Below are 15405 nucleotides of genomic sequence, written 5' to 3' on the forward strand. Positions count from 1 at the left end.
CGCCACAGCCACAGCAATGTGGGATGCGAGCCGCATCTGCGACCTACACCACAGGCCACAGCAATGCCGGATCCCTGACCCACTAAGCAAGGCCAGGGATCGAACCCGCATCCTCATGGATACTAGTCAGATTCATTTCTGCTGCACCACAACGGGAACTCCCAACTTATTATTATTATTATCACTTACCTTGGAAAGTCTTTAAACCGTGTAGCAACCGATTACGATACACCTTTCCATCAGCTGTAAGAGAAGTCATTATTGATCGCACAGAAAGTGATACAGCAATTCATAACAAGAGCATAGGTTATTTCATAAAGACAATAATGTTACATGCCTTTTAGGTTTATCTAATTTCTCATGAACACATCCTTCTCTTCCTTGGTTTTAAGAATAAAGTGAAGGAGTGAGAAAGTTCCAAATTTATCCATTTTGCTATGTTGAAACTTTCAATCTTTCTAATGTGACCCTTTTTACCTGACCTCCTCTTTTTCCCCCTTCTTTCTCTGTCAAACACTTCAAAGTTAATATCCTAAATTAGAATTTAAAAAATCAATTTAAAAATCTTTATTCGTTTACAAAGTTCTCAAGCTCAATCCCAACAGAGTAAGCTCTACCTCTGATAATCGCCTGCATGAGGACAAGGACTTTTGTATTTAATGCAATAACCAAAGAAGTGCTCAGTAAATATGTTGAATATAAATACATGTCAAATATTTAATGATTCTTACCTACCCCAATAATATATACACTCAAACTAAGTTCCACTGAGGGTGAAAGCAGTATAAGAAATTACAGCTCACAAGTAATTGGCAGAGATTTTAGCAGCTTCCAGCGTTCCTTAGGTGTGAGTTCTATCCCTATGTTTTTCAAAACGTCACCTACTTCATCAGCATTAATCTTGATTCCTTTGAAAAGATGGAAATGACTGATAAAAAATTTGAGTGATAAATTATTCTAAATTATAAATGTCATTTAAGTTTAACTGCAGGATTAACAGCAAGATTTGCCAAAAGCTGAGTTAGGACTAAGAAGATATCAGAAAGATATCAATCATAATTCTAGAGAAGAAAAGGACTTTTTAAATACTAATAAAAATGGGGCCAGTCAGCACTCTGAGATGGGCGCTGTATAGAGGCCTAGAACAACTTATATAAATAATAATAATTATATATATAAATAATTTATATTTAAATTATATTTAAATATAAATATTTATATTTATATTTAAATATAAATATAAATATTATATTTAAATATAAATATTTATATTTAAATAATTATATATATAAATAATTTGTATATATAATTATATATATAATAATAATTATATATATAAATAATTATTTATTTATTTATTTATATTTATTTATTTATAATTTATAATTATTTATAAGACACTCTAAGATAGTGTCCATATTTGCTCATATAATAAGTTATTCATAAAAAGATTTATGCCAATGTTTTATCTTGCCAATTATTGTGATCATATAGATTTTTGGCTGTTTAAACAATGGAAAAGTGATGTGCATTATTGAAAGCAAATTCAGAGAATACAAGGTATTTTACCAAGATATAGAGGTCAAATATTGAGCAAATAATAGTTTTGCTCAAAAGTATATAACCCAAAACTAATATGGATCACAGAGTGAAAGATGCCATTAATATACTAAAAAGACTAACAATATCAGAATGATAGGAATAAAATATGTAAAAGCATAACAGAAAAGCATCAGAATTCTGCTACAATAATTTTTCCCTATAAACCTTTACTTACCTCTAAATGACTCTACATTTTCCATGAAAGTTTTCAGTTTAACTTTTTCATCTGTAAGATAAGGTAGAAATAAAACACAGATTTTTCATCGGGCCCCCAAAATGTTACCAAGACCTTATATTGTGGAACCAAACTCTGAAATGCAGAAGTTTCTCCTGAGTTATTCTATAAATGAATCCTGGATGGGCATGGAAGTGAAGAATTAAGTTCTACATATGATAAGTATATAGACCAGAAGAAGAAATTACAGTATATAATATAAAAAAAAAATTTTTTTTGGTCTTTTTGCCTTTTCTAGGACCGCTCCCGCGGCACATGGAGGTTCCCAGGTTAGGGGTTGATTCAGAGCTGTATCCACCGGCCTACGCCAGAGCCACAGCAACGTGGGATCCGAGCCACGTCTGCAACCTACACCACAGCTCATGGCAACGCGGGATCCTTAACCCACTGAGCAAGGCCAGGGATTGAACCCGCAACCTCGTGGTTCCTAGTCAGATTCGTTAACCACTGTGCCACGAAGGAAACTCCTAAAATATCAGATTCTATATACAATGGTGCTAGAAAGTTTTCAAGGCATTGCTTGACCTACTTTCCACTTGCCTGTTCTGCTTTAGAATCTAGGTATATTCTGGTGTTTGACCACCTTACTATTACAGGATTTAAAAGCAATATAATCTGTAATATCAATGTGTTCACTTGGTTAAAATATTGTAGCTGTCTACTTCCATACGCAACCCTTACACAACGCTTTTGTCATCCTCCAATTCCACAGCCACCAAGACTTCCAATTTTTGCTGACTCATTTAATTTGTGTACTGACTGGTTGAAAATCCTCATTTCTAGGGTCACATCACACAGCCCCGTGAGGGTGCCATTCATATCATAGTCTATGTGACCCTGACAACCTCTCTTACACAAGGCAGACCATGATAGGAAATAATGATAGGAAATAATATAAAAAAAGGATACACACACACACACACACACACACACACACACACACACACACGTGACTGAGTCACTTTGCTTTACAGCAGAAATTGGCACATTGTAAATCAACTACACTTTAATTTTAAAAAAGGCTACTAGGAGTTCCCGTTGTGATGCAGTGGTTAATGAATCCGACTAGGAACCATGAGGTTGCGGGTTCGGTCCCTGCCCTTGCTCAGTGGGTTGATGATCCGGCGTTGCCGTGAGCTGTGGTGTAGGTTGCAGATGCGGCTCGGATCCCGCGTTGCTGTGGCTCTCGCGTAGGCCGGTGGCTACAGCTCCGATTGGACCCCTAGCCTGGGAACCTCCATATGCCGCGGGAGCGGCCCAAGAAATAGCAGCAGCTGCAACAACAACAACAACAACAGACAAAAGACAAAAAAAGACAAAAAAAAAAAAAAAAAAAAAGGCTACTAAAGGATGTATAAACCTTCTATATGGGCTTCTACAGTGTTCAAATCCTCACTCTGCCGCTTAGCAGTCATGTCACTTTGACCTTCAATTTCTACATCAGAGAAACTGGAATAACAAGCTGCTTTGCAGAATCATTTTGAAGACTACTGTTATTATATTTCAAATGCCAAACACTGTTTTCAATAGGCATTTAATACTTCACTATTATTGAAGAACTACGTCATCAGCATCATTGTGGCAAAAGGCATCCCTCTTTTTGTCCTCCCTTTTTAACAACATAATTTGGCATCCATCCATGAACAACTCCCCTCTGTGGGAGCTGTGGGATCCAACGCCATAGGCCAAGGAACCCAGGAGGATATTACCCATGTGTGTTTTGGGTAATAGGCAGAGAGATCTTGGTACCTGCTCTAGAACTAGCAGTTTACCAACTGGTCATAGTCCTTCTTGGCCATGATCAGAGAATACCAGGAGAGTGCTGACTTGGTCAGACACTCATGAATGGGAGAGCTTTGTGGAGGACCAGCTTTCTCAAGGAGACATTCCAGTATTCCACTGGAGAAAAAAAATGAATTTAGACTTATTAGAGAGGGTAAGAGGAACTCTGCCAGCATCATCCCTCCCCCGAGACAACACAGTGCAGGGAGGAACTAGCTGGTGACAGTCTCTCCCAGGAGGGGAAGAGAGAGCTGTTGTAACTGAGCAGAACCCTGTGGGACCTTCCCAGGACAGACTCCTTCGCTACATCCGCTGCCTGCCTCCTGTTTGTAGAAAAGCTGTAGTCTTCCACACCTCCTCTTAGTCACAAAGGCCTGGCTCAAGAATTAATGATTGAAAGAATGTGAACATACAGTAACAACAAAAACATGCGGATAGGTCAGGAGAATTGGTAACAATTTAAACAGTAGATCAGGGAGTTCCCATTGTGGCTCAGCAGAAACAACCAGACTAATATCCATGAGGATGTGGGTTCCATGCCTGGCCTTGCTTAGTGTGTGGAGGATCCAGCGTTGCTGTGAGCTGTGGTGTAGGTTGCAGACGCGGCTTGGCTCTCTCATTGCTGTGACTGTGGCATAGGCCGGCAGCTGCAGCTCTGATTCAACCCCTAGCCTGGGAACTTCCATATGCTGCAGGTACGCCCCCCCCCCCCCCCCGAAAAAAAAAGAAAGAAAGAAAGAAAAAAGAAAATCAGCCATATAGCAATCATTGACTCTTTAGTTCCTCCTTGAAGGAGGCAGATAACAGTATCTGATGCACATTCCTGAGTTGTTTTACAGATACTAAAACCCCACCAAATGGAAGTTTATTTGATGACCATGAGCATGTAGCGCCCCCCCGAGACTGTCTAGTGTTACCTCACCATTAACAAAAGAGAGAATTGTGCACAAGCTGATCACATATCCTGTGACTCCTCTCCCTCACCTCGATTTAAGAATGCTTCCCTGAGGCCCAGAGAGTTCTTCGAGGAGAGCATTAGCACTCCTTGCTTGGTGCCTGCAATAAACACTACACTTCCCTTCACCACAACCTCCATCCGTAGATTGGTTTTACTGTGAATGGGCATGTGGACTCAATTTGGTTCAGTTAACACTGTGAGCGATTTTTCAGCTACCCTAGCTGTGCAGAATGCTGCTGGAAAAGCTCAATTCTCTCCTGCAGGACCCAGAATGTTGAGGTGGAAGCTCCATGACTAAGGGGAGGGAGGAGATCAGGAAATAGGCAGATAAGAATATCAAAGAACATTAAGGGGGTATCGGTTCTGCTGACTGCCTTCAGGACTCTGGCAGAAAGCCTGTCCAAGAGCTGTTGGGAGGAACCCCTCACCTGGTCTGCAGGTATCCCCAGTGCCCTGAGTGCTATGTGCCACCTCAGCCCCCCTTCCCCACAGCAAGCTCCTTGTGCATGGTGATGAGAGCAAAACAGAGTAGAATGGTGGTAATCAGAGGCTGGGAACGGAGGAATTGGGAATATGCTGTTTAAGGGTACAAGCTTGCCACTAAAAGATGAATAAATTTTGGAGATCTAACACACAGCATAGTGATTCTACTCAATATTACAGCATTAAAAGCTTGAAAGTTGCTAAGAGACTAGATCTTAATTGTTCTCATCACAAAAAATAAATGACAGTTATGTGATGTGAAAGAGGTATTAGCTAACCCCCACAGCAGTAATCATATTGCAATATATAAATGTATCAAATTAACATGTTCTACACCTTAAATTTACACAATATTATATGTCAATATATCTTAAAAAATCCCCTTGATATTTTTATCTGTGGTTATCTCAACAGAGATGATTAGTTTATAAGACCTGCAATGTGGCAGCATGAGAATAGGAGAAAAAGATTGCCAGTTTCCTAGATGAGCTATTTAATTGATACACAATTCTTAGCTCCTTTTAATAAAATTTAAAGACAGTATTTTGTGTTAATAGTCTTGCAAAATATGCACTTAAGTGTGTAAGACTGACTTGACTTATATTAATAAATAGTTCCAGGGCAAAACACATACACACACACAAAGGAGTTCCTGTTGTGGTGCAGAGGAAATGAATCCGACTAGGAACCATGAGGTTGCAGGTTCAATCCCTGGCCTTGCTCAGTGGGTTAAGGATACAGCATTGCTGTGAGCTGTGGTGTAGGTTGCAGATGCAGCTCGGATCTGGCATTGCTGTGGCTGTGGTGTAGGCCAGCAGCTATAGCTCCGATTCGACCCCTGGCCTGGAAACCTCCATATGCCTCGGGTGCGGCCCCAAAAAGACTAAATAAATAAATAAATAAATAAGTACACAGTTCCACTGGTAAGACATATATATTTTTTTCTTTTTAGGGCTGCATCTGTGGCATATGCATCTGCAGTATATCTGTGGCATATGCACCTAGCCTGTGGTTCCCAGGCTAGGGGTCAAATGGGAACTTCAGCTGCCAGGCTACACCACAGCCACAGCATTGCAGGATCCAAGCTTCATCTGTGACCTAGGTTGATGAGGCAGCATGGGAGCCTTATCCTACTGAGCAAGGCCAGCGATTAAACCTGCATCCTCAATGGATACTAGTCAGGTTCTTAACCCACAACCAGGAACTCCCACTGATAAGACATACTAAATCAAGTAAGACTATCCACAAAATTCTGAATCTGTATATTTCAAATCAGAAAGAAGAGGAATAGGAGTTCCCGTCGTGGCGCAGTGGTTAACGAATCCGACGAGGAACCATGAGGTTTCGGGTTCAGTCCCTGCCCTTGCTCAGTGGGTTGACGATCCGGCGTTGCCGTGAGCTGTGGTGTAGGTTGCAGACGCAGCTCGGATCCCGCGTTGCTGTGGCTCTGGCGTAGGCCGGTGGCTACAGCTCTGATTGGACCCCTAGCCTGGGAACCTCCATATGCCGTGGGAGCGGCCCAAGAAACAGCAAAAAAAAAAAAAAAAAAAAAAAGAAAGAAGAGGAATAGATGTGATACACATTTATAGTGCAGTGAAAATCTTAGAGAATTTGTTTTTAGAACAAAATATCATTCATAATCTCAGACCTACACAATACACTATAACACCTAGGAAAGTCACTACGCTGCTATTGGAGAGAAGGATATATTCTCTATTTCTTTTTCATAGCGTTTCAAAACTAACTTGACTTTTTTACAAAACATTTAAAATGTTAACTCCATATTTTCCCTTAGCTGAGAGTTGGGATGACACACAATTTAAAAGGTTTCCCTCTTAATTGGCTAATTAGCGTTTGTTCCTGCTTCACTTGGTAACAGTGCTTACATTTTTTGGGAAAAGGGTATAACCTCTCATTCTCTGGGAACAATCTGTGGATACCAGCAATCAAAGTGCCTGCTTACCCTGGTTTCTTGGGCATGTGATTCAAACTAGACTTGACTGACCCTCTTTTGAGACCCCACATCTTGAAAAGTGTGATGTAAGGGTGGTTCATCCCAGTTTCATTCAGTTTCCTGATGGAACGTTTAATTAGTTCCTGCTACCTGGGTCCTTTGATGTTGCCTTGCTTTGCCCAGTCAAATCATGGTTTTTCAGGTGCCTCCTTGATTCTGTGAACCACTCCATGGCCTTCCAGTTTTTTTTTTCTTTGTACATATGTTGGCCAGATTTAGTTTCTATTGCCTGCAACTAAAGGACCCTAAGACTGCTAACCAAGAATTTTTGATTTTCTCTTTTATTAGGTCTTTTTAGACTAAGATAGAAAAATGTGCTTTTCTTAATGTCAGGGCTAGCTATAGGTTAAGGCATCTTGGTACACATATGTTACCATCAGCAGGCTACATTAACTATGCCAGTCAATCGCCAATGTATAGGCATAGGAACTGTTTGCTTTAGATTTACTTGAAGTGACTTCTGCTCATGACATAGCTCTTTGCTCCTCAGGTAAGCCTGGAGAAGATTCTGACTTATAAAGTGTGACTCTAAGGGCTTCCTCTTTGAATCAGTCTCAGTCTATGTCCCAGTCCTTCAGAAACGAGTTCAACTTTGTCTCAATTGCTTATGACATTAGCAAGCACCTTTAAATAAGTTATAACCATGGAAAGGATTTTTCTTGGCCTTCTATTAAACAATCTCTATTATCTTAAAAAAACTATTTTATCTTTTATCTTTAAATCTATTTTTCATTTAAAAATTATTAAAAAAATCTATTTTCATGCTTTGAAACATACAAATTTAAGGGAGACATAGTAGCAAGATTCTTCTTCCTTTCTCTGTTAGTTTCATATACCTAAGAAATCTTGGTCCAAGGATATGTTTCCCCCTCTTATCACTAATGTTCATTTCTGCTCAATAAGGGTGGAATACAACAGCCATGATGTCCTACGCTCCCAATAAACCCCTTTTTCTGGCTTTTGGCTGAATTAGAGGACTATAGTAAAGGGAGAAATGCCTACCCCTCACCTTTGTTCCTACTATTCAGAGCCTGTCCTTAATTTCTTTCAGCCTTGCCCTGACATTCATATATATTTATTTATAGATAGATACACAGTTATTATATACAATGGAGTTTCTTGATGTATTTAATTTATAAATTGACTCTAGAACTTAAGCTTAAAATTATCGCTCAAAGTTTAGGTTATCTATTATGTCTATTGAATCTTAACATAAAATAGAATGGATTAAACCCAGGAATCTCCATCTAGCACCCATTTTTATTAGGGATTTATTAAAGTCAGAGTTGTTAGAATTGTTAGGATACCCAAAATGTCTGAAATCTGCATATTTTTTTCCATTTATATATTCCTTCCTACAGTCTACTTAAAACTTTATGGTGAGTTAAGAGATTTTTTTTTTATAATGATTTTTATTTTTTCCATTGTCGCTGGTTTACAGTGTCCTGTCTTTTTTTTTCTGATTTGATTTTTAAATTTTTTCTTTGTAATGTTCCTTTGTTTCATTTCTCTGATTCTTAGGTCTGTTAATTTCCTCACTGGCACCAGAATTTAGCTCTGCAGGTGGGAGTTACTATTTAACAGATTGCTGATCTCCGGTTTAAAGATTAATAACCTGGGATGATAGATTTTCCCATATGAACACATTTGGAAGTTTTGTTAGAGGAGCTCAGTTTCCCTAAAGGCATTAACAACAAGCTCACCGTCAACTGGCAGGTGCCTCCTCAAGTCCTCAACTTCCTCATTCTCCAGCTCATAACCCATGTTTTCCAGGATGGTTTCCATTTTAGAGACATGAAACTTCCCACCTTAGGGAAGAAGGAAGTGATAAATGATAGGAACTGGTATTTAAGAAAAGTACTGTTTATATTCATTCACCAATTGCAATCGGATGAAACAAATCCATTGTACAATTATTAAAAAAAAACTATTTAAGGCTACATGTGGAATGTGTTCAACACTGGGATTTTTATTGGGATTCTCACTTACCAGGAAAAGCTTGGATATGACCGAGCAATTCATTTTTCTCTACCTTTCCATTATCTATAAAATAAGACGGGTTTAAGGTCAAAGAGTTATATGGACAGTCAAAAAGAGTAGGAGGAGTATAATTTCATAATTACGTACTTAAAAAATTTGTCGTCTTAAATTACACTCCCACATTTCCCATGCCCAAATTACACTCCCACATTTCTCATGCCCACATACCTCTTCTGAATGTGGACAGTCTATCTACATTCTTCTACACTGAAACAGATACACCTCTTTCCCCATTCTGAGTTCTCCCTTCCCTTCCTCTACTTCTTGCTAATTTAGCCTTCTTTTTCTAATTGTCCTACTACTACTACCTCTGAGTAATGCTGATCTTAATGGCAGGACTCAGGTTTGAAGATACAGCCTTTCAAAACTATAAACCTAAATGTCAGAGGCATAATTTCTTTACAACTAGAGGTCGATATTTTTGTCTTTCAGATTTTTATAGAAAACTAGATGGGCCTGCTTTTATGATGGTCTCACACTGAACTTTACACTAGCACAGAGATACATACATACACACATCAAATACCTACCAGCAACTGGCAACATTTTCAACAGCTCCCACATTTCCCTATTTGTGAGCTCTATTCCCATGTTGCTTAGTATTTTGCGTATGTCTTTGGCTTCAACTTTTTCTCCTTTAAAAAATGGGAATGATAACAGATGAGAATTACTTACTGACTCCAAGTGATAAAATATCTAAGCTTGTGCAGGGATATCTAAAACTTCAGAAGTTATTTCTTTAATTCCCAGTAACACACTTATTTTGAATACTCTTAAGGACCTCAGAGAAGTTAACTCAGCTCATAGTAAGGGAATAAACAGGAGGCAAAGTGATCTAAGCTACGTATAGGTAGCTACCTAATCTAAATTGTTTGCACCATCGGGTAGAATTTGTGTTACTCTTACTTCGCCTGAATTATGAGATATATCATCCTTATAAACCACATTATTTGTATTCCCGTCAAAGTTTTACTTTAACATTTGCAGGGTTATGGTAGATGCTCAGTAGGTACTATGAATGAGTAAACAGGTGAGTTGGTTATTTAAATGAATCACAAAATAAAAATGAAGTTTCAGAGAATACAGAACTTGTTATAGAGATATAGGGATATTTTTGCCAAAACATAAATAATCCAATGTAATCTCCATGTCATTAGAGTAAATTTTATTTTATTTCAATTTTTGTTTTTTTGCTTTTTAGGGCCACACCTGCAGCATATGGAGGTTCCCAGGCTAGGGGTCTCATTGGAGCTACAGCTGCCAGACTATGCCAGAGCCACAGCAACGCAGGATCCGAGCCGCGTCTGCGACCTACACCACAGCTCACAGCAACGCCGGATCCTTAACCCACTGAGTGAGGTCAGGGATCAAACCCTCAACCTCATGGTTCCTAGTCAGACTTGTTTCTGCTGGTTTATGACGGGAACTCCTTAGAGTAAATTTTAATCAGTAGAAAAACAGAAGTTAAAGTTAATGGCAGAATAAGAAAATGCAGCTTTAAATATGTATGTGAACATGAAGTATTTGCATTTCAGTTTTACATCTTTTCACAAAACGTCTTGCTCACCTGTGAGTTTCTTCACTTCTTTTAGCAGTTTATGCAGGTCAGTCATGCCAGAAGCTAAAAAGTAAGCCACAGTTTAGACAGACACAATAGTGCACTGATTCAGAAAGATTATTAAATTCTAAAGCAAAAATTACTTTTTCTTTATACTTTGTCATTGAATTACACCCTAAAGTCATGCAGATGAGCATGAAACAGGGAAAAACTACTCTCTTCAAATGTAAACTGTTAATGTTATTAAGTCTAGATATTTCCCCATTTAACACTCTCCCATACTGACTCCCAAGTTAGCTTAATCTATTGCATTTTTTTCTAGTTGATATGTTCATTACACAATCAAAGACTGTGAGCACTTTTATTTTATTTTTTTGTTATTATTATTATTTTTGTCTTTTTGCCTTTTCTAGGGCTGCTCCCGAGGCATATGGAGGTTCCCAGGCTAGGGGTCTAATCGGAGCTGTAGAGCCACAGCAAAGTGGAATCTGAGCTGTGTCTGAGACCTACACCACAGCTCGTGGCAACGCCGGGTACTCAACCCACTGAGCAAGGCCAGGGTTCGAACCCGCAACCTCATGGTTCCTAGTCATATTCGTTAACCACTGAGCCATGACAGGAACTCCTGAGCACTTTTAAATTAAAAAATATGTCTATTTATTCTGTTTCCCATCCAGACAAGTTAGGTTTACACATAGCAATAGTAAACACTTTAAAATAAAACAGTGGAATGGAACATAACAATAGAATTAGCTCTTAAATCAGTGTATTTTCCCAGAATTGCAGATGCAATATATTTTAGGCCAAGAAAAAAAACTAGAAACTATGCATATTATTGGTATTTTCTTACAAAAAAGAATATACAATTTATTAGTATGGAATTCTAATTCTAATTCTTTGGGGTAGTTTCCAGTACACTCTCTCCATACATTTAGTTAGCAGATTTATGTTTTAGGGGCTCTTGCTACAGGTAGCACATGTAATTTTGCATTAACTTTTATGTTGATAACTATCAGTTAACACCCATTGATTAACACAACTGGAAAGTTCTAGCTGAGAGTCCTGAGTAATGGCTAAATGAACATATTGTCTAGTTAATTCTATTTTTCATCCATTCAGCAGATATTTATAGGGTGTTAAATACCTTCATCCATTTGGCTAAGTTCCTGAGGGATACAACGGTGAGCAGCTTTGTAAAACATTACTACTAACAATGTTTTACTGAGTTAAAATAAGATAGTATTAAAAGACATGAAATAATATTAATGTAGGGAAGGAGGAAAATGAAGTTAAAATGTTCTTCGGTCCTTGTATTACCTAGGAGGAAATGAATTTGGAGAGGCACTAATCTACAAGTTGATATCGTTTTCTTTAGCAAGGCTTAGCAATAGTGGGGGAGGTTTGAATGACTGGATCGATCAAATGTTGGGAGTGTTATAGAGCAGTTATAGCAGAGAGAGTAGTTGGATAGTGGAAGAAATAAAGTTAAAGATACTTACACGGAGTTCCCATTGTGGCTCAGTGGTAACGAACCTGACCAGTATCCACGAGGATATGGGTTCCATCCCTGGCTTTGCTCAGTGGGTTAAAGATTTGGCATTGCTGTGAGCTGTGACATAGGCTTGGATCCCTCGTTGCTGTGGCTGTGGCATAGGCCGGCAGCTGTAGCTCCAATTAAACCTCTAGCCTGGGCACTTCCATGTGCCGTGGGTACAGCCCTAAAAAGCAAAAACGAAACAAAACAAAATAAAACAAAAACCTCTCAGGTATTGGAAGAAAATGGAGAAATGCAGGGATGTATTTTTGATGAATATGAGGGGTATATTTCTTGGTAATAAGAGTTAGAAAATTGGAAGGCTATTTTAAAGAGAAGGTAAAATATTGCTCGTTAAGTCTAATGTTCTTAAGGTAGAGAAGAGATGAAAACAGAAAGGAATAATGTGAATGAGCACCAGAGCACACTGGTAAGGGATAAGGAAGTTGGTAAGTCAAAGGGTATAAAGGAATAGTTGGTTTGAAACCTCCAGAGCTTCTCAGGTGAAATCTGAAAACAGCTACCTGTATACTAAGGGCAGGGGAGAATCAGCATAAGAGCAGACCACTCCACATGGGTAGGTGAAAGGTTTAGTAAGCAAGGGAACTTACATATATGAGGCTTGTCTTGGATGACCACAAGACAAGTAGATTTCTGCACCACCCACCAAAACCTTAAAGTTCATACTTTAAGGCTTCGGCCTTAACTGGGTTTAGTCATGTATACCATCCAGATGGAGCACATCACTCTGTCAAGGCTACGTCCTTGAACACAGCTGCCACTGCAGGAATGGTGGACAGAGTGTACATTCCAAGGACAAGAGAGGGGATGAGGAATCGCCAATTGCCTTGGGTTCAGCTTGCAGGTCAATTGGCAGTCATGTCCTCTCAACTACCCCCTCCAACATGATTTTTAAAAGACATTCAAATCATGTAACTAATCTGAAATTAGAAACCTCTTCTCAATGGGTAATAAACCCTCTTTCAGCTTCTTTCAAGTAAAGGCTTATCACCTACAACACATTGTGACACATGTACCATGCACCCTGAGATTAGTGAAAACACACTAAGTCAGAATATTCTCTTACGTAAGCACTGGGTTCTTTTCTAAGATTTAAAAAGTGGTATTACCACCAAAACAGATCTAGTGCCAGAAAATTTCATACATACACTTAAAAGTCTAAATTTCTTTAAAAGGTCTAATAATATCTATGATGCTCACCATCAACTGGTAGGTTTTGTGACAAATCTTTAAGTTTCTTATCTGGGAACTTGATTTTCATGTTTTCCAAAATGTTTTCCAGATTACTGACATCAACCTTCCCACCTAAGGGAAGAGTCGGGAACACAGGGGAATTTAATGACTTCCCTGAATGAGAAATTTCAATTAATCTCCATATACCATGACTATCTGCAAAAATATCAATAACCCAACATATTCAAGTGCACAAAAGTGAACAAAATGGAATTAGGAAAATCCTATAAAGTGCAAATTCATTCCCTAATGAGTTACAATGATGGAGACAACAAATTGAAAACTTTCTGGTAGGTAGGGCATAAATGCTCAGTTCTTTGAGTTACTGAAATGCCTGGAACTACTGCCAATTCTTTACTTCACATTTTCCATGCAGACCCAGATTTAGACCTGCTTTACAACTAAATTTGACAAAAGCCAAAGTTTTACTAAGCAGGAAAATGAAAGACTATTTGAAAAAGGGCAGCTATATTTGAAACAACTAAACATAAAATCAATTCATACAAGAAGGAGTAAGAGCCACAAGAGGAAAACTAGACAGTAATACAAATGTGAGCTTGGAGAATCCTATTTATCTTTATTCTCATACTTCTTACCATTGAAAGATTTCACACCATCTAGCAATCTATTTTCATATATACTTCCATCATCTGTAAGAAAAGGCTCAATTTACACGACAGATAAAATGACAGAGAGATCTAGAGAGATAGTATAAAGGTATAATTTCAAAAAATTCTTTGAAAATGATTTGCCATGGAAATAACTTTGATTTTTGCCCTCCAATGAGTTTGAGACTATAGAATGGAGAAAACTCTCAGAGTGTTGTGTCTGACCACAGAGCCAGTAGTTATTGGCGAACATCTTAATGGAACATGACTCTGTCTTTCTTTCACTTTTCTTTGACTTTTCCTTCTTTCTCCTAGGCTCCTATTCCTCCCACCCTCACTTGCTTCCTTCTGTCTCTTAGCTTAACTTTTAGTTCTGAGGATGGAACCAAATATAATAATAGAAATTTCTATGTCCAATGGCAGGATTCAAGAAAATAGAGTTGCGGATCCCTAAAGAAAGAACTCAATTACATTTTTCAAAGGAAGGACAAAGTCATACTAAAATTTCTTAGTCATTCTTTTCATTTTTTAAAAATTAGGATATCTAATGGGTATAGTTTTTTTTTTTTTAAGTTGTCTTAACACACAGGAATAACCTTTCTCAAAAGCTCTAATGGTACTTGAAATGCTTACCATCAACGTGCAGACTTTTCACCAGTTCCACGTATTCATGAGGTGTGAATTCTATCCCAATGCCTTCCAGAATATTTTTCAGATCTTTGATATTAATTCTTTCTCCTTCAAAAAACAGAAATGGAAAGTATATTTGACGATATTAAGAACTATTTATTTATATAATGATTTTTTTCCCATTATAGCTAGTTTACAGTGTTCTGTCAATTCTCTGCTGTACAGCATGGTGACCCAGTTACACATACATGTATACATTCTTTTTTCTCACATTATTATGCACCATCACAAGTGACCAGACATGATATCAGTTATATCTGGAATCTAATAGATGGCACAAATGAACTTTTCCACAGAAAAGAAAATCGTGAACTTTGAGAATAGACTTGTGGTTGCCAAGGGGGAGGGGGAGGGAGTGGGATGGATTGGGAGCTTGGGGTTAATAGATGCAGACTATTGCCTTTGGAATGGATTAGCAATGAGATCCTGCTATGAAGCACTGGGAACTATCTAACTATTTAAAGATATGAGACAAAACTGTTCATACTTATACATCATCATCCCCAACTGCTAGATAAAAGATAAAGGTACAATAAAACCTGTCCTGTGGAGTAAACCACAGCAGAGGATTAGAGCTTACTCCCTTGACCCTAGGGAAAGACATGCTTTCCTAACACTGGGGATAAGAGAGCAGTTCTCACAGTAAA

At 38.3% G+C, this 15405-nt stretch overlaps 1 protein-coding gene and 1 long non-coding RNA gene across 4 annotated transcripts in view; one reads left to right on the forward strand and one right to left on the reverse strand.

The window, feature by feature from the left end:
- Window positions 1–15405, forward strand: part of LOC146398066 (uncharacterized) — a 1038644-nt gene that overhangs the window by 857074 nt on the left and 166165 nt on the right. The gene's annotated exons all lie outside the window — the stretch shown is intronic.
- Window positions 1–15405, reverse strand: part of EFCAB3 (EF-hand calcium binding domain 3) — a 371875-nt gene that overhangs the window by 114085 nt on the left and 242385 nt on the right. For 2 of the 3 annotated variants that reach the window (XM_084984065.1, XM_084984066.1), the window contains exons 29-38: window positions 14702–14806; window positions 14057–14110; window positions 13428–13532; window positions 10682–10735; window positions 9645–9749; window positions 9064–9117; window positions 8778–8882; window positions 1778–1828; window positions 804–908; window positions 190–243 (exon numbers count right to left, since the gene is read on the reverse strand). In XM_084984065.1, the coding sequence (XP_084840191.1) occupies window positions 190–243; window positions 804–908; window positions 1778–1828; window positions 8778–8882; window positions 9064–9117; window positions 9645–9749; window positions 10682–10735; window positions 13428–13532; window positions 14057–14110; window positions 14702–14806 (792 nt within the window). The remainder of the gene's footprint in view (window positions 1–189; window positions 244–803; window positions 909–1777; window positions 1829–8777; window positions 8883–9063; window positions 9118–9644; window positions 9750–10681; window positions 10736–13427; window positions 13533–14056; window positions 14111–14701; window positions 14807–15405) is intronic. The other variant, XM_084984064.1, reaches the window with a different exon arrangement.

The sequence above is a fragment of the Sus scrofa genome, chromosome 12 (genome assembly GCF_054392235.1).
Source record: "Sus scrofa isolate SSC_HxYL_T2T_F1_AM1 chromosome 12, Sscrofa_HxYL_maternal_Yorkshire_Landrace_v2.0, whole genome shotgun sequence".
Taxonomy (NCBI): Eukaryota; Metazoa; Chordata; class Mammalia; order Artiodactyla; family Suidae; genus Sus; species Sus scrofa.